General features: G+C 42.6%; 2 protein-coding genes across 2 annotated transcripts; one reads left to right on the top strand and one right to left on the bottom strand.

Annotated features, from left to right (window-relative positions):
* The first annotated feature begins 2524 nt into the window (after positions 1-2524).
* On the top strand, positions 2525-10102 carry ufl1 (UFM1-specific ligase 1). Its single transcript, XM_079291519.1, has 19 exons — positions 2525-2704; positions 2926-3071; positions 3285-3313; positions 3459-3556; positions 4181-4295; positions 4443-4573; positions 4964-5022; positions 5113-5259; positions 5606-5781; positions 5874-6053; positions 6502-6628; positions 7336-7458; positions 7679-7799; positions 7893-8059; positions 8247-8377; positions 8577-8657; positions 8736-8821; positions 8924-9104; positions 9657-10102. Exons 1-19 carry the CDS (start codon positions 2628-2630, stop codon positions 9864-9866), a joined length of 2385 nt encoding a protein of 794 aa, XP_079147645.1. The 5' UTR covers positions 2525-2627; the 3' UTR covers positions 9867-10102.
* A 1194-nt stretch (positions 10103-11296) lies between these two features.
* LOC306793400 (LYR motif-containing protein 2-like) lies at positions 11297-15185 on the bottom strand. The gene is made up of 3 exons (XM_079291020.1): positions 15112-15185; positions 14189-14329; positions 11297-11675 (listed from the first exon to the last, which is right to left on the bottom strand). Exons 1-3 carry the CDS (start codon positions 15154-15156, stop codon positions 11595-11597), a joined length of 267 nt encoding a protein of 88 aa, XP_079147146.1. The 5' UTR covers positions 15157-15185; the 3' UTR covers positions 11297-11594.
* Positions 15186-22550: the final 7365 nt, after the last annotated feature.

Here is a 22550-nt window from a genome sequence, read left to right as displayed (position 1 = left end):
CGCATGTAAGAGATAAATGGAAAAATTGCGCTTTAAGTCAAACAAGACGGGGTAAAAAAAATCTGAAATGTAAATCTACATTTTATCGAGTGCAATTTTGAGGAACTTGTACTTTCCAGTTTGTGCTGATTATTGTACTTTTACTCCACTACATTTATTTGACAGCTGAAACTACTTGTTATCATAAAAAGCTGACACACAAATGCATCGGTAATAATACTTTACTTTTGAGACATCAACAAGATACAAAAGATGTTTGCATTTCACATGTCTACTTTACAACTGAACTACAACTGCACTAAACAGGTAACTAGGTTGATTTACTCATATTTTCATTAATTAATTGCGAATAAATTTAAATTGTTCTGCAACTTTGCACAATTGTTGAAATTCATATTTTTATTCAGACACAAATGCCACAGAGCTTAATCTAGTTTGCAATGCCTCTCCCTGGATTGGCTTCCTCTTGTTATGTGTGTTTGTATAACATTTACAAAACACAAACACACTGACAGTTAAAATAAAAACACCATAAAAGCTAATTATAAGTGCCTGATCAGTTATATACATGACTGATCCCTCAGCAAAGTTACATTTAAAATTGTTCACAAACTCCTTAACAGATTTGTTTTTGTCAGTAATAAAGGTTCATACACGACTGCAATCACACCATACTCGTGTTAAAATTGCCCGAGCGTAAAACATAATAAAGCGAATAAAAGCTTATTTCCATTTTGGTCCTAAAGGGGTTAAAAACAACATTTCCCTCTCAGCTGCTTCAGAGATCCCAGAGAACTGCAGCAGTGGACAAAAGTGCATAGTTTCCCATGGAGGTAGATTTCATTTTTAACTTTGTATTAATATAGAACCCTCCCATATTCACCCCGACTGTGCTGACATAAACCTGTGGCAATTGACTCAGGATGCATACTTCCACACAGTCACAAACATCAACATGTTCAACGTGAAACATGTGTCTTCCCTGAGTTAGGTGTCCCCTCTTATACCCGACCAGGTTCATGCATGCCGGCTGCTCTGAGGCGCTGGAATGGGATGATCGGTTATTAGCTGCCCTCTACGTTATTTGGGAAATTCCATTAAAAGGCCCTAACAGAAGGGAATTTTGCAACGGGCCACGATTTTTGCTTTTTTACAAATAATCTAATCTTCAAACGGGTCGGACTGAGACATTCCTCTGTTCAGTTTTCTCCACTTTCAGAGAGGCTGCAAATGCCACCCACACACTCCTCTGAAACCAGCCAAAAAAAAAAAAAAACCTCCATAACTTACTTTAATCTCATAATATTCCTTTACCTTGACTGGTCATTTAAATCTGAGCTTGAAGGCAGAGAATCATATAATATATCCTAAAGTTTGAGCAAATCCACTTACAACTTTTCTCCTCATTCTAAATCTTTGCCCGAGGCTACTGCTTCCTTTCTTCTTGACTCTCGTAGAAAGTGTGTATGTCATACAGTATCCGAATACAGCCACACTATATACACGCTGTATATGGAGGTTGCTTATGAGGAGGGCATTTTCGAGAAGTTATTAAAGTGTCCATGGCTGTGAGTCACTTTTGCCAGACACAGAAGGACAGTTTTCTAATCGAGATTGGGTTTTTTGACAAATTAACTTGCAATTAATTACATATAAGCCTGCAGTGAATATGCATATGACATATAATTACAGTATTCCACTCCTACCAGGACTTTGCCGGCATGATGGAGTGCTTCACACAACACAGCACCATTTGTTAAGCGCCCTGGAAGGAATTGAATGGCTTGTAGTCTACTGCTCCCTAGAGTTCACAGGCTTGCACTGCAGCCTGTGAACTCCAGCTTTGATATCATGTTTCACTGTGTGGCAGAGGCAGGAATGCACAGTTTGAGAGGGGGATTTCCAAATGTTTTCATGTCAGCGAATTTCAAGTGGAATTGCTATTGACCGCAGAAAAAAGCTGGTCAAAAAATGTAAATCTTAGAACACTTCAAATGATTTCAAAGTCTAGAAATAAAAAATAAAAAACACCTTTAGTTGGTTATGTAAACAATAAATGTATAGTGCCTCTTTGTATTTTGTATGTGCCTGTATATATGTTTATATTATGCTGTTTCAGAATATCAAATTTGCACTGGATTTATTTGATTGCTGTCCTCTTTATTTATTGATAACTACCTTCTGCATCGATGATTCCCTGTTGCCTCTAAATTTAATATAGATGTAATGTAGGCTGTGTTGCTGAAATGTTGATGTAAAAAAATAGCAATTTGTACTTTGCTTTTGTCTCCAAGTGAATCACTCGTTAATTTAGAACTAGCTGAACCGCTCCAGCTCCAGACAAGCCTGTACCATCCGAATGTTTCTCTGAGATCTCAATCTAAAGGACCCCATCGTAGTGGAGCCATAGCAGCACCAGAGAAAAATTTTGCTTCAGCGCGCTTATTGCTGGGCGGATTAAATTTGGTCCTCTTGGCTCTCGGTTGTACGTCACTGTAAATGTTGACGTGTGGCTAAAGCAAGAGCTGTCTCGTTAGCCAGTTAGCCGGATCTTTGCTCCTTGATAGTGGATGGTTAAGAAAAGCACTGACAGCTGACTGTTTTTGCAAACACATCCACTTTTAATAATGGCGACTGACTGGGAAGAAATCCGAAGGCTTGCTGCCGATTTTCAAAGAGTACAGTTTGCAGACACAGTGCAAAGGTAAGCGCAGTTTACACTGCACGCAGCTGTTACTAGCAGCGAAGCTAACGCTAGCTAGCATTCAACTTTAATTTAGAAGTAACGCCGCGAAGCTAGTTGTGAATTGTCTCCTTTCTTTTTACAGCTGTCGTTAGCAATAACAATACAAAAAAATACGTATATTATTAATAAGGGGAAACTTGCCATAGTGACAATATAGTAACGTTAACATTTTTCTTCAGGCTATCGGAGAGGAATTGCATTGAAATTATTACAAAACTGGTCCAAGAGAAGAAGCTGGATGTGGTGCACACGCTTGACGGAAAGGAGTACATCACTCCGGCACAAATCAGCAGGGAGATCCGGGATGAACTCTACGTCCATGGAGGTCCGTTTACCAGCCGAAGTAGCACGAAACGCATGTTACAGAAACTATAAGAAAATACCTGTCACATGGCTTAAAAACGAAATGTAACATTCACGTTCAATGAGAATGTATCACTTCCTGTACTCTCTGTTGTCATACCCAGTGAGGCTTCACATAAGTAGAACTGATAGTGGCTTGATAACAGTGAATACATCCTGTAATTCTATTTCACAGGGCGAATCAACATCGTGGACCTCCAGCAGGTGTGTATTAGCAGGTTGAAGTATTGCTTTGAGCCCTGTGTGTCACCCACTGTGTCTGTATAATAATACACATCATTCATGTTCTCTCAAATCTGTTTTTAAAACATTTTTTTAATAATTGTGTCTTGGTCTCCCTCCTTTTCAGATTATCAATGTGGATTGGGTCCATGTTGAAAATAGAGCAATTGACATGGCCAAGTCCGATAAAGGGGTTCAACTTATACTGGGACAACTTATTGATGAGTGAGTATTATCGTAAGTGACTCTTTGATCACACATGGCCAGTGTGAGTCAGTGTGTCAAAGCTGCGCAAATGCATTCTAATTTGATGACACTGATGCAGCAAGCAGTGCACCTTGTGGGAAAAGACACCTGGTTTATTTCATGGATAGAAATTAAACGTGAACAAAGACGATCAATGGAGGAATATCATTTTTAAAGAACGCGCTTAGTTAAAGACATCATTATTTTCCGGGATGCTTACATAAATATGAGATAAATCTTTATTGATCCGGAAGGAAATTCTTGTGCCAGAGATTGATCAAAGATTTCAACAGATGAATAAGAAAACAACAGGCTACAAATATATATTTATGTGAACAATAGAGTATTAAGTGTATAAGTAGTAATACTGACACCAATATATATTTCTTTAAATAAAGAAAAAGGGAATTGCAACATGAGAATCAAAACATGAGTAAAAACAAAAATGTCACAGAAGTTATGTTAACACCAGTGCCAAAAATACACTATAAACTATCCAGTTAAATCTAAACTGAAGTGTGAAACACGGATCTAAATTCAAAAGGCAGAATGAAAACATTGTCAAACTTTCTCCGTATGTCGATCGTCTTGTCTGTTCTGCAGCGCGTACCTGAACCGATTGGCCGAGGATGTGAACGACAAGCTGCAGGAGGCCGGTTTGATCAGCATTGCAGAGCTGTGTAAAAACCACGACCTCCCGGGAGATTTCTTAGCTGAGGTGAGTCGCATGCGTTCATCGTATCGGCAATGAATTATGAAATGTTGTTGTTCACACTGTTGATGAGTGACCTCGGCTTCGATGACCCATGTTGTTGCTTGCGGACTAAAATGAATGAATGCCTGCGTGTTTTCTACTAAATCTCAGGAGCTGTCGAAGCGTCTCGGGAAGCTCATCCAAGGAGAAATGGACCAGTACAACAGGGGGGTCATATTCACTCCCGCTTTTGTTGCTCGTCACAAAGCCAGGATACGAGGGCTGTTCAGCGCTATTACGAGGTAAACTGTGGCACGATATGTCACACATTGGGCCTCGTGCAATAAGGTTTCGGGGCAGTTTTGGATTTAAAGGAATATTCCACCCCAAAGAGTACCATTTTGTATATGACTTACTCACCACGTGTTACCTTGAATTCTTGGAAGAAAACTTTTGCATGCCGGTGAGCAGAGAGTCTAAAAACGGAGTAAATCCATGATAAATTGAGGTAAATGGGGTCCAGGTTTAACAACAGCAAAACAGTTCTCGCAGCACGCCTGCATAAGCGTGTTTTAAGTTGTACGTTTATGGCTAAAAAGCATGTGTTTGGGAAGTAGTGAGCGTACGACGAGATGAATGAGACTTGGACACTTGTTACACTAAAGCCCCTCCTGTTTTACTTCATCCCGTAGGCCAACACCTGTCAGCAGCATGATTGGAGCGTTTGGATTTCAGGAACATCTCCTGTACTGTAAGGAGAGACGGTTGATGTGGTTGTGTGTTTGACTGGGTGTGGTGTGGCTCTGTGTTTGATGTCGCGGTGGGTTTTGGTGTCCCCCAGCTGTCCTGGAGGAGCTGGTGAATACTGGACGTCTCGGGGGAAGCGTGGTTGGAAGTCGGCAGGACAAAGCCGTGTACATCCCCGATATTTACGCCAAAACGCAGAACACCTGGGTGGACTCGTTCCTCCAGCAGAACGGATATCTAGGTATGGCTTTTCAATCATCACGATTAAAGTCGAGCCTCAGCAGACCAGCTAACCTGCAAACACGTCATGTTGGGGTCGTCCTCTCATTTCTTCTTTTTGCCTACCTGAGATTGGACCAGTTGGATGATTGCAGCAGCCTGTAGTTTATGGTACAGGTTGTTAATAGTGGTGTAACGGACCATTGTCTGTACGGATCACGGACCGACAATATCGGCGGCAAAAAACAAAGTTTTATGATCCGCTGCGCCGCTAGTTGTTTGCATGATTGGAGGTAGCCTCTGATTGGACAGTGGTACGTGTGTGCGTTTGCGGTCTTAATGACTCTGACGACGTCCGTCTCCCACAGAGTTTGACGCGTTGGTCAGACTGGGGATCCCCGACCCCACCGGCTACATCAAGAAGCGCTTCAAGTCCAACAAGCTGCTGTTCCTCAGAGCAGCCTGTGTGGGTCAGGCTCTGGTGGACCAGGTGGAGGCCTCCGTGGAGGAAGCCGTCAACTCTGACACATGGACGGACATACAGGTGCTCGCGGCGCTCTCTTTACCCGAGTCACCATTTTATGGTAAGAATATTAGTAACTTACGTTCTTCATTCCCGCTCTCACTCCTTTTTAGCCGATTTTGCCCAGCTGCCTGTCAATGGAGGATGTCGGGATTTTGATCAACCAGGCGATGAGAAGCACCAACGTCCAGTCCTCTGCCAGAGTGCTGGGGGAAACGGTCGTCGTCAGCGAGAAGTTCATCAGCAACTGCCTCTCTTTGTTTGACGACACCATGCAGCAGAAAGCTCAGAAGGTACACAGCTCCACACAGAAGCTCCTGTGTAGCATTGGGTGGCAGAACTCAGCCTACAGACGTATTTCTGACAAAGGGGAATAATTTGTTCTGTCATAGTTTATTTTTTTACAGTAAAGGTAATGCAGAAGTTCAAAAGTGCTCGTTCAGCCCGGGAACTTTTAGTCGTACGCCGTTATCAGCAGGTGTTGAGGTTAGCACAGCAAGCCGATTGGTGTGCGAGTCAGTCACACTATGGGGAGCGCAAAGGAGATGTCAGAGGTGGAGGACGCGCCTGCTGGTTCCCCGTCAGTTACAACAGCAACGGAGAGAGAGAGTTGTGTCTCAGACCAAAAGTTGCCAATGGACAAAATGCTCCCTGCAGGAGGTGCATTTATTACATATAAAACCCTTTGAAACTAGTGTCTGTGTATTTTTATATTTTTTTTTCTTTGAATGTGTCTCTCAGGAAGTCAAGAACAATCCGGTGTTTCTGATAACTGAAGATGATATGAAGCAAGCATCCATGCTGACGGAGAGCTCAGCGACTTCTAAAAAGGACAAGAGAGACGCAGAGCGCAGGAAGAAGGCAACGGGTTGGTCCGCCCCACACACACACACACACACACACACACACAGAAAAGCGTCAATGCTTGTGCCACATTTATCCTGTCCTCTGACACATTTCTTATATCTGAGTGTTAGAAATTTGGATCCTCTTTTTGCCAGCATTCTTCGATGTGCCCGCACCTCGTTGTGAGCCGTCACAGACCCTTAAGACAAAAAGACTCTATAATTAAAGATTCTTTTCTCAAATTATGAATCAAAATGATGACAATCACGAGGTGCCGGAGGGATGTTTTAAAATGTTTTTTTTGCCAAAACCAAAATATATTCCATTGATAATCATGGATACAACAATGTATTAAAGCCATTGTAGGTTAAACATTACAGAACTGAGGGAGGGAAATAATATAAGAAAAAAAAAAAACTTTAATATTCTCTGATGTGATGAAGACATGAGAAATAAAAGGGGTTTAACGTAAGAGATGATTTCGTGACATCCAGTGAGGAGCCCATCAGTCAGTATGCAACTAACACATGGGTGATGGTGAAACTTGAAGCCACCAATGCACATGTACGGACTTTTCAGTGAAGTAGGAGACCTCTTGTCCAATAGATACATATCCAAAATGATCTCTAGATCCTCTTACTTTCACGTGCATACGCGATGTTTGATCAGGGTGCAGAAGGGCATTTGTTCTGGGATTACATCTCCTCTGTGAACCGTTTGTCTCCCCAGAGGGAAGCGGCAGCGTGAAATCAGGCGGCGGAGGCAACGCCAGAGAGATCCGCATCCGTAAAACCAAGAAGAAAGGGAGGAAGGACGAGGACAGCGACGAGGAAACCGGACCGCCACAGCAAAGTACAGTCCCGGCTGCAGAGCTGTTTCATCTTCACGGGGACATAACGTCTCTATGTGCACATTAAGCCTGTTCAGTGAGGCATTTTACTGTAACAAGAGCGTAATGGCTGGTTGGCTAGAGATCTCTCCCCTGGGTTGTTAAGCTCTTCTTTTCATGGAAGACAAAGGTAACTGTCGTATCCCTGTGAGACTAATTAGCTTGTGTTTTACCTTTGCCAAGATCGCAGTAAACAGTCTGCAGCCCCCTTTATGGCCCAGGAGGAGGTCGTAGCAGTTTTAGAGGAGAGAGTAAGCGACTGCCCCGAGGAAATCCTCTCCGAGCTGGCAGAGCATTTAGTAAGGTAATACACAGCTTTCTGTCTAAAAACAGTTTGCTTTATGTTTTTGTTGCTGAGAACAGTACGTCAGTCCTCTCACTGTGAGCATCTCTCCAGGCCTCTAGCTAAAGCCTACCAGGAGGTGCTGCGGACAGTGTTCCTGTCCTCCACCAGCTCTCCGTCGAGGGCCAACAAGAAGCAGAGCATGAAGGATCTGCAGGAGGAGATCGCCAGCCTGTACAACAACATCCGACTCTTCGAAAAAGGGAACAAGTTCTTCTCCGGTAAATCCTGCTCTCCAAGTCTTGTTACAGTCCAAAATAAATAGTCTCATGTCCAGTTTATTAGGCCGCTGAACCGCTGTTGTTTTGAGTCTGTCTCCGTCAGAGACGCGAAGAATTGCGTCAATTGCCGTTATTTCTTTGATGGCAAGTATTAAGTAATGATATCACTTTATCGTCAATCCTGCAGATGAAACCCAGGTCCACATTGCCAAGCACATCCTGAAGACCCTGTGCACCGACGTCACCAACATCTTGGTCAACTTCCTGGCGGCCGACCTGATGATGTCCACGGAGAATCCCAGCACCATCACCAACGAGGTCGGAGAAAACGTTCCTGCTCTTGTTTTCTTACGTCTGCTCTCTCGGCAGCCTTAAATAACAGCATTCAGCCGGAGAGGCAGAGAGCCCAGATCACGTTTAAATCAAATCGGAGCTAATTAGGCCATTGTTTGAAATGCACTGTGGGACTTATTAGAGCTTGGACCTGATCGTGAACGACTGTGATGTGTTGCCTCAGGTCAGAGTGAAGATTTTGGGCAAACTGTCCGAGGAGATCAAAGGACCGCTCATGAAGCTGCACAACTGCCTGAACGGCAAAGTGAGTACGTTTCCCGTCAGTTTCATCATCGGCTCAAATACAGGGACGGAAACGTCTTCGCTCTTTTGTCCTCCGCAGACTGTCGAAGACTTCCTGACCAACATAGAGACCTGCGCAGAGGTGTGTGGCTTCATGCTGAAGAAGGGAGACAAGAAAAGGGAGAGGTAAGGACGTGTTTTAAAGTTTGCATCGTGGATGTTTTGTCTAAAATGCTTCCGTTTGAAGTTGTTTGCGGTGTTGACGTACGTTTACCGCGTGTCATCCAGACAGGCGCTGTTCCTGCACCGCCAGGCTCTCACCGAGCAGCTGAAGGAGGCGGAGGATCCGGCCCTGGTCCTCCACCTGACTAGCGTGCTGCTGTTCCAGGCCAGCACCCAATGCATGCTGCACGCCCCTGGACGCTGCGTGCCTCAGATCATCGGCACCCTCACCGGACGGATATCCACGGTATGTCTTGACGCTCGCCGACTCTGCAATGTGGCTCGGCCTCCTCCAAATTTTGGCGGAAGCTCTAGCTTGCCTATCTTTTGTTCAAATTGCCTACCGGTGTCCCTGTACAGGGGGGGGGGTAAAGGTAGTCACCTTATGCACCCTATAGCTGACTGGATTGAAGTCTGTCTAGGAACAGTAGGGAAGAACTTTTGGTGGCATCTTTGGTGTCCCCTCCAGACATTGCTCTCCAGAAGTTTTCTTTTTTTTTTAATTAGATAAAAGTCAAAACACTTTTCATAGTACTTAATCGCATTTCATACAGAACAATTTTCCCCAGTGACATAAGCAAAAAACATACATCGTCTGTAGTACCAGGTTTGTATTTCCATGAAGACCCTCATTGGTTGCACACTGCTTCATCGTCTCAGCACTGTTTTCATCCAGTTCTTTTTCTCGTCTCTGCATCTGTCAGCAATCGCCATCTGCCGCGGTGTCGGTGCGAATGGAGCAGTTGTTTGGTGGGTTAAACCGCTGAATTGTTTGCCTGCGTCCATGTGCCGTTTGCAGGAGCAGCAGCAGCTGCTGTCTGCCTACCAGAGCCTGGTGGTGAAGCAGCTGGTGAGCCAGAACCAGAGCAGGAAGCAGCAGGCTGAGAACGATAAGGCGGAGGAGCAGGAGGAGGAGATCAGCAACGTCCGCACGCAGCTCGCGGTCCTGACGCCGCAAGTCAAGGACCTGATGCTGTCCCAGAGGAAGACGTCCGTCACAGAGGACTGAACATTTCAACATTTAGAGAAGAGGACGTCGAGAATGGACTTGCATGTTAAGATGAATATGTTTAACTCTGCTAGATCAGCTGTTAATAATGTATTTAATGTGATTTATCCATGTGGACTTAATACTTATTAAAAGGAAATTCCTGTTTGGGATGTCACCCTGTAAACCCAATTGACGTGAAAATCCTCAATGAGGTTCTGATTTTCATGCATTCATTAAAGCTCTCCACTAACTCGCATGTTTTTGTTGTGGAGTCAATCGGCATCATGCAAGCACCACTTGTATGGACGGATTTGTTCTACAGTGGTTTAGGAGAAATTGAAGCATTAACCAATTTTCTTGTATTTATAATTTTGTTTTCAAATGCAATATTTGAGTTGTATGAGTGACTGGTTATTTTTCCCCATTCCTTGGCATTAGCGGGTCCCTTTATTCTGCTGCTGACGCAGTTATAAATGTGTATAATATAGTACATATGGGGCAGAACGCAGAGCCCTATATAGTTTATTGGATTGTTAATTATGCTCATTTTCAATTATGAATACACATGTGGCAGGTTCAGTCATACTGTAGAAGCGCCGGGATTAACAAAGTGAGCATGCGTCTTTTTCTTTTGGGCTGCACACCACCGACACCCAAAAATGATGTTTCGTTACCATGGTTACACTACCGGTGTTACACAGCCTCAGAGTAAACCCCTGTGAGTCCCATAACAGTTTGTTGACTTCACACTACCCCACCAGCCCCGTTTGAATTAAGTCCTTTAGTCCATGAAGAGTCCACCACATACGCTGCTGGAGGCCCAGGCAGTATAGCTGGGCCTTTGGAGACAAGGGAGGCGCAGGAGAACCAGGACTGAGCGAGGACATACTTGAGATTTCCAAAAGCAAGTCTAATGCTCGCAAATACTCTTGTCCACAAGGAATGTCAAACTCAACACAAATTAAAGTTCTTCGTAGTGGCTTTAAATAAGAAAATGGTCAAATACACAAATGTTTCATTTTAAAGCAATATAGTTTGGCCCGACAAACTGAATAAGATAATGGGAAAACAATTACATAATACTTGCAATGAATTTTATTAGAATAGTCACTTCAAACACTACCGGTACTTGGGAGCTTATTACAAGAATCTATGGGTGGCCAGTAGTCCAAATTGCTATTTCTTTAAGAGGTGATAACTACTAATAAGCTGCCACTCAAAGGTCTGTCATATAAAAACAATCTATTTCATCAACTAGAACTTACCTACCGGTACAATCTATTTTGGGCCTGAGGCCATTATGAAAGTTCAGAGTTGTGTTGCTGTACGTTTGATGTAGTGAAGCTCATACATGGTGATGATAACTCTGTGGATATGAATACCGGTAAATTACCTTGTATGATGATGCCAGAAAACATTTTGTATTTTGAAAAAAAGAGAATTCTGAGTTCATGTTCATTAGTTCCTCTTTAATACTTACAATATATATAATATACAGCACAAACAATAGATTAATGAGCTTCCATTCTCATGATCCTCACCGCTGAACAGCAGCACAGGAAAGGAGAGGATGATGCCCTTGGGTCAGTTCCATCAATCCATCCATTAACAACACGTCCAGCTAAAGCAGAGTGTCCATAAGTTCCGCATCGGTCACTTACAATGACTACTCTGATCAGGTGTCCCTGTCCCCGCTTAGAGTCTCCAGAGTACGGATCCAGATCAGTCCATAGCAGGTCCCGGTGTTTAACTGCCGGCCAAAGCCATAGACGTCTGCAGCTCCTCTAAATGGTTGTTAGCTTGTGTGATCATCATACGGATGGCATCCTGAAGGAACAATGAGAGGGAAAACAGCAGTGATGGAGACAGAAGAGGATGCTGGGAAACTAAGTACACTGTCTCTACACAGACTATCTCCAAAGGTTTGATGTGCTTAAAAGCTACAGAAAAGGCAAGTCAGCAGACCTTGAGTTTAGATTATCTTTTTAAGTTCATGAATTCATTTACACTAAATTATAACCCATTGCAACAATATGTATCAAAATTAATACTTTCTCCATCATTTTTGATTAATTCCTAATCTTCTCAGAATGTAGAAACAATCAAGTTTCAACAATCTTCCTCTTTTAAGACTTTTCAGATGAAAGTAACTTAAGGCTACATCCACGTCCATCTTTTGCAACGTTTACACTGAGCATCCACACTACTCAAGAGTTTTAGAGCACCGAAAAGGAAATAGTTTAGAAACGCTTCCAAAGCTTTTTAAGTCTGGAAACCCCGAGGTTACCTCGTAGTGTGAACGATGGCGTAGACGCCCACGTTCGCCACTTGATTGGTTCTTAGCAGCCATGACGTGTCCTTTCGTCACACCGCAGGAAGAAAAACTACATCAGCCTGGATTACTAGAGGTTCATACAATATGGATAACGCATTACAGGCTTTGCTGACTGTGCTGTCTGTACTAACAGATATTGTGCAGTTAAATTCTGCCTTTTATAATGTTACAAATGCCGACATGCGATGGAAGCGAGCAGCTATTGGAGCGATTCGCAAGCAGTGGAGGACTTTTCTTATTTATGCTTAGCTTGTTCTGCAGAACTATTGAGAAACAAAAGCATAAATGCTCTCCAATACGACGGGGACTTCCAGCCAGCCGGCAGAGCTACGAGTGTGACAGCAGACAACGACGAGACCAAGAAAATGAGTGAGAGACGTGTGTTGACCAAATATACTGACCCGTAATCTAGCAAACTTTGATTTGTAAGTAGTGGTGTCACGGATCACCGATCAGCCCTCACGGTTCGGATCACTTGTGAACCGCGGATCAAGAGTATTTTTTTTTTACAGCGTAATCATCATAGTGTGTAATAAAGTTCTACTGCTGCTGTTCCTTGTCAAGTAACAAGTCCCCGAATATCAATGCAGAGTGTCAGTGAACAGATATAAAGCAGTAGTGTGTTCACGTGAACGGAGCAGCTTAGAAGCATTTAACGGTGACGTCATGGCGAGCGGAGGAACGTCAGAAGCCGCGGCGTCATTTAAGTCGCAAGTTTGGGAACATTTTGTCTTCCCTGTAACGTATAATGACGGATGAGGGTGGTGGACAAACAGTTACGGTATGTCGGCGTTATTTAAAGAGAGAGACACGACAACGGCAAAACATCGGCATGTCCACGCACATGAAGAGACGCCATCCGGTCTGTCAGCGACGGGGACACTCCGGTGTAGAAAACAAAGGATTTCTAAATCTGGTTAAAATGCTTGAGCCACGCTACGAAATCCACTTACGCACCCACTTCAGTGTGAAGCTGTTCCAGGCCTCTATGAGAAGGAAAAGACTGTAGAGACTGCTTTCACCACGGCGGAGTGATTCTTAGTCCGGCGCTGTAGACACGCCCCCTCTGTGAGCGTCACACACACACACACACACACCTGGTTCAGGTGCTGACAGAAGCATCAGAGTGAAGCTAGACAGGCCCAATAATATTCAAGTCACCACAGAAAGGTCGACCCTCTCCCCAGACAATGGAGATATTCTCATCTTTTTGAAAATAATGTCACAGTAATGGTAAACATTATTGTGTATTTGAATGGCATAACCTGACAGGAAGTAAACACAGACCCAAGTTGTTGCCGAGCAGTTCAGTTCAATGTAAACAGTGGAAGCTAGCTCACTGGCTGTTTCTTTCTTTCAATATTGATCAAAGGCCGAGGATATCAGAATTGAGTATTCTTGAATGTTTTATTTTTATTTATTGATTTCATTTTGTATCAAATTGGACATATTCAATATTTTTGTTTTCATGTAAGACTATAGCCCAAAGTTCTTTACCGAACCGTGAGGTTTGTGATCCGTGACACCCCTATTTGTAAGTGTTCATTTCAAAGTACATTTGATGTGCGTCTTTGAGAGGGATAGAGAAAGACCTGCAGCGTTGTGACTAAGTTTAAAAATGTTTTTTGGAGAAGTGTCTGAGTTTATAAAGGCAGATTATAGAGGACGATCTTAAGTATCTGTTGTATTTTCTGTAACTAAGCAAACAATATACTTCCTGTTTACACTGACACCCGCATACCAAGTGTACACGAATAGTCATGTGGTATTCGTTTTCATGCTTCCGTATGGATGGAAATCCTTCCGAAAACAGTGCCGGAACGCCAGTGTGGACGCAGAAACATATAAGTGTGGACGTAAACTTAGGTCCAACTTTTAGATAATATCCTGATTAACGTAACTCCTGTTCTGAACATGACATCAGCTCTTCACTCGATCCAACAGACAGGCAGGGCAGTTCTAGGCGCCCTGGCTATGTAATGGAACACATTATACATCTTCTTACCTTGTCTGTGGCATTCTTATTCCTCTTGAACTCGTCTCTTGCCCAGTCACTGAGGTACTTCCTGTCTGCCTCGTCTGGTACCTTCCGTATGGTCCTCATCATATTTCTGTAAATCCCCAAAACCCGTTGTCTCTGTAAAAACTGTCAAAGAATCAACAGTTCAGCAGCCTGAGCAGGCCAGCTAAAAACACATTTTTGTGAAAAGTCTGCTTGGGAGAGTCAAGAATAATCAGAATATCACAATATAACAGTTCCTTGTCATAGCACAGACTCTTGCGCAAGTTGAAATGAACTTCCATGTGATATTATGCAAGGACTGAACTAAACGTTGGAGTAAACAGTGTCGACTGCCTGGTGAAGTTAACTTAGATGCTAACACTGGTTTAGCCTGAAAACTAGCTAGCCCTGCAAACAGCCTGGAGGAACGTGTGTTGCTGAGTTGTCATGTGCCATTGACATATCAAAGCCGGACTCATGTATTTACCAGATAATCATATACCCGAACTAACACATTCATAAAGGCACATTTTAAAATGTGGGCAGGCAAATGTCTCCGTATGAGTATGTTTTGACTATCTGTAGTAGCGTTATTTGTTTGCTAATACCACCTCCGTGGTAGTAGCTTACGTGCCAGTAAATGCTAAATTTGTTTAAGTTTCTTTAACAGAGCGACCGAAAAGAGTTGCAAAACAGACAAAAGTCTTCCTTGAATTGTATAAACGTTTATACATGGACAAACATATTGCAGCTAGCAATTCTCTACAGACGTAACGCTAGCGTTAGCCAACAAGCTAGCAATATAGCATAGGACTTGCTGTCGACCGGAATTGCATTACAACTGTGAAATGGCCTATAGTGTGACAACCAGTCCAGCTCTTAGTGATATGAAGTATAGTGCTCCTTCTGTTGTTGTGTGTATTTACCTGTTTTAGAGAAAGCGCTGCAGACGGCAACCTTGAGACTACCATCTTACGCGGCTTCACAACCGGATGTTGTGAATGCGTTACTTCTTTTCGTTCAATAGGGGGTGTCAACCCATGCCTATGAGGTTTATACCGCCACCTAGCGTACCGGAGTATGTAGCGTCACATCAAAGACTGGCCCAATCCCAGGCCAAATCCCAATGTCCCCCCTAAACCCTCAACCCTCAAGGATTTACTGACGTCACCTGGTAAATGGGTGAGTGCGAGAGACTGTGAGGGCTTGAAATGATGTAAATAGGAATGGGACGGCACTTTGCTGCAACATATCATGTTACCATGAAAACAACAAAAAATATGATGTATATTTTATACTTTGTACTCCCTGATTTGAAAGTCTTCCAGGCTCTTTTCTCACAAGATGAGAGTTTTTTCAGATTTACTTGTTTTTGTCAAAACAGCTTCAATGACAAAATCTAATATTTGATGAATAAATAAATAAATATCTTCTGATTTCATGTATTTTTTTGTTCCATCTTTAACCCTTAATGTTTCTGAGTAAATTGAATACCACAGGCTGAACACACGTGAGCCGTCCTCTTTGTTTACCTTTTTACTGCTCCAAGCGTCCACTGGTTTAATGTCACATTGCAATGATTTGTGGGTAATTCCCTTAGGGGTTCAGTGTCTTGCTCAGGGACACTTCGGCACAGGACAGCCCCCACCCTCTGGAACTCTCTCCCTGCGGTGATCCGCAACATCTCCACTCTGGACGCCTTCAAAAGGGCCCTCAAGTCCCATCTGTTCGCCAAGGCTTTCGGCCCCTAGTTTACTTGTTCTGTTTTTCTGACTGTTTGTCTAAACTGTTTTTGTCTAAACTGTTACTCTTGTAAAGCGGCCTTGGGTCCCCTGAAAGGCGCTATATAAATTAAAGTTATTATTATTATTATTAGGACACGTAGCAGCCAAGGATCGAACCGCCGACCTTGCGGTTGCCGGACGACCCTCTCTACTGTAGCGTGAGCGGCTCCTGTCCCGTTTCTCGGCGGAAGGAGTCAACGAGATTAATGTAGGCTGTGTGCAGCTAGAGTATTACTTTAGAAGAAAGAAATGACTAAGACTCAAATGTAAAGGATCCAGCCAGTAGAGCCGAGTGTGACATGATGCTTAAAGCCCCTGAACTCTTAAGTATTTCTCTAAAACATTCGATATTCTCGACCAAATAGGCAACAATCTGACCTACATATTCATCAAGAGTTTAACACGGAAAAACTTCTTCAGGACTTTGTGGGTGATGTTCGATCAGATTTGATTGACAGCCATCTCTAAAGCCCAAAAGCCAAAGTGTGAAAATGAGATGTTGTGGTTTTTTGGAGGGTTGTGTGCTGTTCTAGGTCTATACGCTTCATGTTAGCCGAGCTAACAGGCTGCTGGCTGTCGATTCATATTTAGAGAGTGGTTTCTATCTTCTCATCTAACTCTGCAAGAAAGGGAATAAGCTCATTTCCACAAGCTGTCAAACTATGATGATGATGATGATGATGAGGTTACATTCTTGATAAAGTGATTTACAATGTTTTCGTGGACCTGTGTGAGCTATTTTCAATGCATCTGTCTCCAACACGCCTGTCGATGCAGAAGAAACAGTGTAGAACAATTCATCAAAAGTGCACGTTTAATGTGAGCTCTGTGTATCTTACAACAGTCTGAGGCTGGCTGCTTCAAATGTAACCAGCGGATCTGTCGTGCATAACTGTGGCTTGACAGTGCAGATGGAACGGACACCTGCAGCCTTCAGGTGGCTGTAAAGAGTCACCAGTGAAAAGGAAAGACCTTCAGTATAGAACTAAAGTGCCCCAGAGAACAGCAGTGTTCACATTTACTCGTTGGAAAGAACCCAGCGCCTGTAAGCTAACCCTAACCCTAACCCATGATGCAACGATCGACAGGGACGGGGCAGACTCAGAGGTTTGAGGATCACAGCACGAGCTCGCCAGCTGCATCACACCATTAGAATGCTCTCCTTTGAACAAATGGAGGCCGGAAAACTCCATCAGCTGCAAATGATGAGCAGGCTCCACCTTGTACTGGAGCAGCAGCACAAAGGAAACAAACAGGTACAGTAGTACTCCAGGAAATATTGGCTGCCCAAGTTAACTGGTTTAGTCGACAGTACTATTCATTTTTACAGTTCATGCACGGTTTAAATATATATTTTTAAAGTTTTAACAGTTGGCATTTGAAATCTAATACCAATACACCAAATGAACAACAACAATAACAGTACTGATGAATTGATATATTGTTTTTAGTGGTTATAGTTCTGTATATCTTGTCTTGTATGTTGGCGACTAAAGTTTATAGTTTATCCACCTTTTTTGTACGCCATGAGAGAGCTTCTATTGACATGCACTACCTCTCATATTTCATAGTTTCTCTAAGTATTAAAAAAAACTGAACAGTTCTTTAATCTACAAAAAAACTGCATTACTTAGTTTACTTACCATTGTCTTTGTTATATTACGCTTTAGAGAGTAGAGTTTGTGGATTAGAAATGAATACAATAAAGGTGCATTTCACCTGAAAGTCATCATACAGAATAAACCTTTCTAACCACATCTCCACATGTAAGGGACTATTTGAGTAATCCTCTGTGTGCACACCAGATGGTGTTCTAATCCACACAAACAAGAGACACCTCATCGTGTTATTCATTGTAGAACATAACATTTTAAACTTGAGTTGATTTTAATCCGATGTCTTTACATTAACTTTAATATTTAAAAATAAAACTGTATTTCATTTATCGTCACTTTTGAAGCAAGTACAGGAAGAAAAGTGGAATTCTATGATAAATGGTCCAGGGTTTCAGTACGTTCACAATAACTAACCTTACACAGAACTGAACAACACTAAAAGGGATCATTTGTAGGCGTGTTTTTTATAGTTGGGTTCTCCCCTTCATCCTTCCTTCTTCCTCAAACTCCTGCCAAACACAAGGCTTGAATATATGTCAGCACAATTAGGCCTGAGTGACAAGAGAGGACAAACTAGGAGACCAGAGACATGTGCATGTACGACATCCAACAACAAACAGTAAACCCCAGAAACATTTGATCAGAGACACAGAGGAAAGAAATGCTGAATAAGTAAGTATAACTGATACACTGAACATTTTTACACCGGAGCAAATTAGTCGTAAGTTACCATGGTGATCTAGTGGTTAAAATAAAGTCACCATCGTGACATCAAAAACTCCAGCTTTAGGCTCAACATAGCTCACTACGACGTCAATCTCCCTTCATAGTTCACTCCTCTGGAAGAAGAAAGACTACAGAAACACACAAGAGGCAAAACTCAAGCCCACCATTCACACAGATAGGAGAAAGGAAACAAACAAGCAGTGAGATCCAAACATCACTGGCCCTGGACCAAGATAGCTTCAGGACTTATGGCAGGAAGTCACAGGCTGAGTGTGAGAATGGAATTAAAGGTAACTAAGGTGTGTTTTATCTGTTGTGACACAGTCTTTAGAAAATAACAATTCTTTGGAACATGACTCCTACAGGTAATGATTGCACAATGACTGAGCTGCTGGAAGGTTAATGGCAACAGGTACAATGAAATATTCTTTGGAATCCTCAGACAGGGAATAATTGCATTACTGGCAACAGATAAGAGGCCTGAAGTCATCAAAGAAAAAGCAAATAACTGAAGGTTAAGACCAAAAGATGAGTTTTAATTCAGGATTTAAAGGCCTCAACTGTTTGATGTGAGCAGAAAGGTCATTCCTGAGGAAGGGGATGTGATAGGAAAATGTTTATGAATGATTGAATGTTACGTCTCTGTATCACTTTATTCTGCACATTTCAATGAAGACAGCTTTGTAAAAAGTGTAACAAATACAAGTGAAACTCCTTTACCCAGTCTTTTAACTTAAGAAGTTCCTCATGATGTAAAAATGCTTTTTAAGAGAGCTCAGACTTCTTTCAAGCTGCATGTTTGAACAAACTATCATTAGTCATGATGATTAACACGTTAGCTGAATGCAAACAACAAGAATAAAGCTGATTCTGGCCCAACAAGGAAACAGTTGTTAACTTTCTCAAAGCAGGTGTGACTTACACAGAACTGGACCAAACACATGAGAAGAACCCAAAGCGTGCTGATGGACCAGCACAGGACAAGAAGGAGAACCTATGATCTCATCAGCATGACAGACATTGACTTTAAGAGCCAGACTCATTCGATTCATTGAGACTGACCCGTCAGAAGGGTAACAGCAGCACAGAGAGGGCCCAACACTGTAGAGAGCTTTACACAGCCGAGGTCACAGATAAGAAGTTTGAAACATGACGTCAGAAGAGAGCGTTGGTGAATAAATAAACACTTTTGTCTTCAGACGTCTTCAAATAACTCACTGTTTGTTTACCAGCAGCCCCGCTGAGGACGTGTCCAACAGACACGGGGTCACCCATGTGTCCCATTGTGCATGGAAGGTTGGACTGGTTCATATGAACACATATCAATAAACACACAATAAACACATGAGCATTGGAACAAGGTAGCTCTGGTGATTGTTTTGGAAAGAATTCAGAGGTTGAGTTTGATGATATTTACTGAAAGGTAATCAAGATATCAATAGTTTGATAAGATATTATATACTTTAGAATATGACTCCTCACAGATAACAAATGAAACAATCAGCTACATGTTGTAGAAATACCAGTACAAGTACTGCATTCAAAAGTGTACTTACAAGGGCGATTGTGGCTCAGTGGAGAGCAGGGTCGTCGTTCAATCAGAGAATCGGCGGTTCGATCACCGGCTCCACTTGCCGCATGTCGATGTGTCCTTGGGCAAGACACTCGTAGCTCTGACTACGGTGTGTGAATGTGTGTGAATGTTAGTTAGTCCTGGTGGGCATCAGTGTATGAATGGGAGTGAATGGGTGAATGACGACATGTAGTGTGAAAGAGTAAAAGTACCAACATCAAACTATATATCGTACTACAAGTAAAAGAAGACATGATACAGAAGGGCCATTTCAGAATAATAATTATATTATTGAATTATAATTATTAAAGCATCAATGTGTACATTGCTTTAATGTTGCAGTACTTTACTTTATATAGTGCCAGGTAGCAAAGGATCAATAAAGTCTACATCATCATTCATCTGTTGATCATGTAGATGTATTACTCTGAATCTGTAAAGTAACTAAAGATATCCAATAAGTGTAGGAAAATACAAATTACAATAGTATCCTCTGAAATGTAGCAGAGTAGTACAAGATGTATAAAGTACAGCAACCTCAACATTGTACAGAAGTACTTGACTCAATGTATTGAGTTACATTTCACCACTGTGGACTCTCGTGCTGGTTCAGAGTAGATCCAGATGACTGCAGTGCAGCAACACCTTCTGACACACGTTTGTACAAACTATTGTTGGCCATGATGAATAACACGTTAGCTAATGCTAGTGTTAGTCTGTTACATATTTCAATGTTGTATGATTTATCTGATGTCATCCACCAGCAGCAGAACCTCCTTCCTGCTCCACTATTTTCGATTACGCTTCAGAGAGATCATAGATTATAAATCACTACAATAAAGGTGCATTTCACAGAATCAACCTTTCAAACCACATCTCCACATGTAAGGGACTATTTGAGTAATCCTGTGTGCACACCAGATGGTGTTCTAATCCACACAAACAAGAGACACCTCATCGTGTTATTCATTGTAGAACATAACATTTTAAACTTGAGTTGATTTTAATCCGATGTCTTTACATTAACTTTAATATTTAAAAATAAAACTGTATTTCATTTATCGTCACTTTTGAAGCAAGTACAGGAAGAAAAGTCATTCTCATTCTCTCTTCCTCGCGTGCTTGTTATAGTTGCCTTTTTTTTCCTTCATCCTTACGTCTTCCTCAAAGTCCTGCCAAACACAAGGCTTGAAGATAGCCCAGCACAATTAAGCCTGAGTGAAGAGAGAGGACAAGGAGGACAAACTCGGAGACCAGAGACATGTGCTTGTGGGACATCCAACAACAAACAGTAAACCCCAGAAACAGTCTAAATTTGACCAGAGACACAGAGGAAAGAAATGCTGAATAAGAGACAGCATTGAACTACAGAAGCTGGTGGAACAGAGGCTGACCCGGACATGACGTCACAGCTTCGACACTCTATGCTATAGAGCAGCGGTTCCCGAACTTTTTAGGCCGCGCACCCCCTTCTACATCCCGACCGGGTTCGCGCACCCCCCCCCCCCCTTAAAAAAAAAAAAAAAAAGAAGCAACAGAGCCTTTTAAGCCTTCATAGCCGCATAAGAATCGGACCAATGAGAGAACAGTTTGCTCGCGCGTGGCATTTGTTTACAAGATTTAGTCCGCTGTTAAATGTTGCCGTGTGAACACAAACCGAACAAAGGAGCAACTGCAACAAAGCAAACGAACTGAAGGTGTGAAAACGCCCTGAAACACTGCAACAAAGTTTCAATAACTTTCAGTGACACAAGGCGTCACTTTTAAAGAGCAATACGGATCGCGAGGACACACGCACAGGCTCAGAGGCCGATTATCACATTTAATTTACAATTAATGAGCGACTAATGTAGCCAGGATGTCTTCGGACAAAGCATCGATGCGGCGCGACACAGTGTTGTTGGACACCGGGATCATGCACAACTTTTTTGCTTCTTTCTCCCCAATCATACATTCCACCATCTCTCTGGCAGCTGGCGAGCTCACGTCTTCAGTGATTGTGTGCGGTAGCCCCTTTCTCGCTATTCTGTAACCAGAAGAATAAAGCTGATTCTGTCCCAACAAGGAAACAGTTACTTTCTCAAAGCAGGTGTGACTTACACAGAACTGGACCAAACACTTGATAAGAACACAAAGCGTGCTGATGGACCAGCACAGGACACGCGAGAGAGAGAGAGAGAGAGAGAGAGAGAGAGGCACACAGCTTGGATGCTCATGTGTTTGTGGGACAACAAACAAACACAGGCTCAGAGAGATGCAATGCTTTTCAGGACGTTTACTATGTTCTGGTCAGCAGGACAGACATTGACTTCAAGTGCTGGACTTATTTGGGTCTTTGAGACTGAGACTGGCCCGTGAGAAGGATAATGATTCAGGTTCAAGCAAACACAAGCAGTGAGATCCAAACATCACTGGCCGTGGATGGCAGAAAGTCAGAGGCTGAGCGTGAGAATGTAATTCAAGGTAACTGACGTGTGTTTTATCTGTTATGACACGGTATTTAGAAAAATAAGAAATTCTTTGGAATATGACTCCTACAGGTAACGATTGCACAATGACTGAGCTGCTGGAAGGTTAAGGCAAGACACGTGAGCCGTGGAACAAGGGATTTGTTGTGCTTGATTTGGCAAGAGTTTAGAGGTGGAGTTTGATGATGTTACTTAAAG

The sequence above is a fragment of the Melanostigma gelatinosum genome (genome assembly GCF_949748355.1).
Source record: "Melanostigma gelatinosum genome assembly, chromosome: 19".
NCBI classification, from domain to species: Eukaryota; Metazoa; Chordata; class Actinopteri; order Perciformes; family Zoarcidae; genus Melanostigma; species Melanostigma gelatinosum.
Note: the sequence above shows the minus strand (reverse complement) of the source record. Positions and strands in the feature narration are given on the sequence as shown.

Coding starts and splice junctions, on each gene's coding strand:
- LOC306793400 (XM_079291020.1), bottom strand. CDS start 15,156: ATGGTAGTCTCAAGGTTGCCGTCTGCAGCGCTTTCTCTAAAACAG. Junction 14,330..15,111: donor CAGCGCTTTCTCTAAAACAG/GTAAATACACAC, acceptor ATTCTTTGACAG/TTTTTACAGAGACAACGGGT. Junction 11,676..14,188: donor ATAAGAATGCCACAGACAAG/GTAAGAAGATGT, acceptor TTGTTCCTTCAG/GATGCCATCCGTATGATGAT.
- ufl1 (XM_079291519.1), top strand. CDS start 2,628: ATGGCGACTGACTGGGAAGAAATCCGAAGGCTTGCTGCCGATTTTCAA. Junction 3,314..3,458: donor ACATCGTGGACCTCCAGCAG/GTGTGTATTAGC, acceptor CCTCCTTTTCAG/ATTATCAATGTGGATTGGGT. Junction 8,822..8,923: donor GGAGACAAGAAAAGGGAGAG/GTAAGGACGTGT, acceptor CGTGTCATCCAG/ACAGGCGCTGTTCCTGCACC.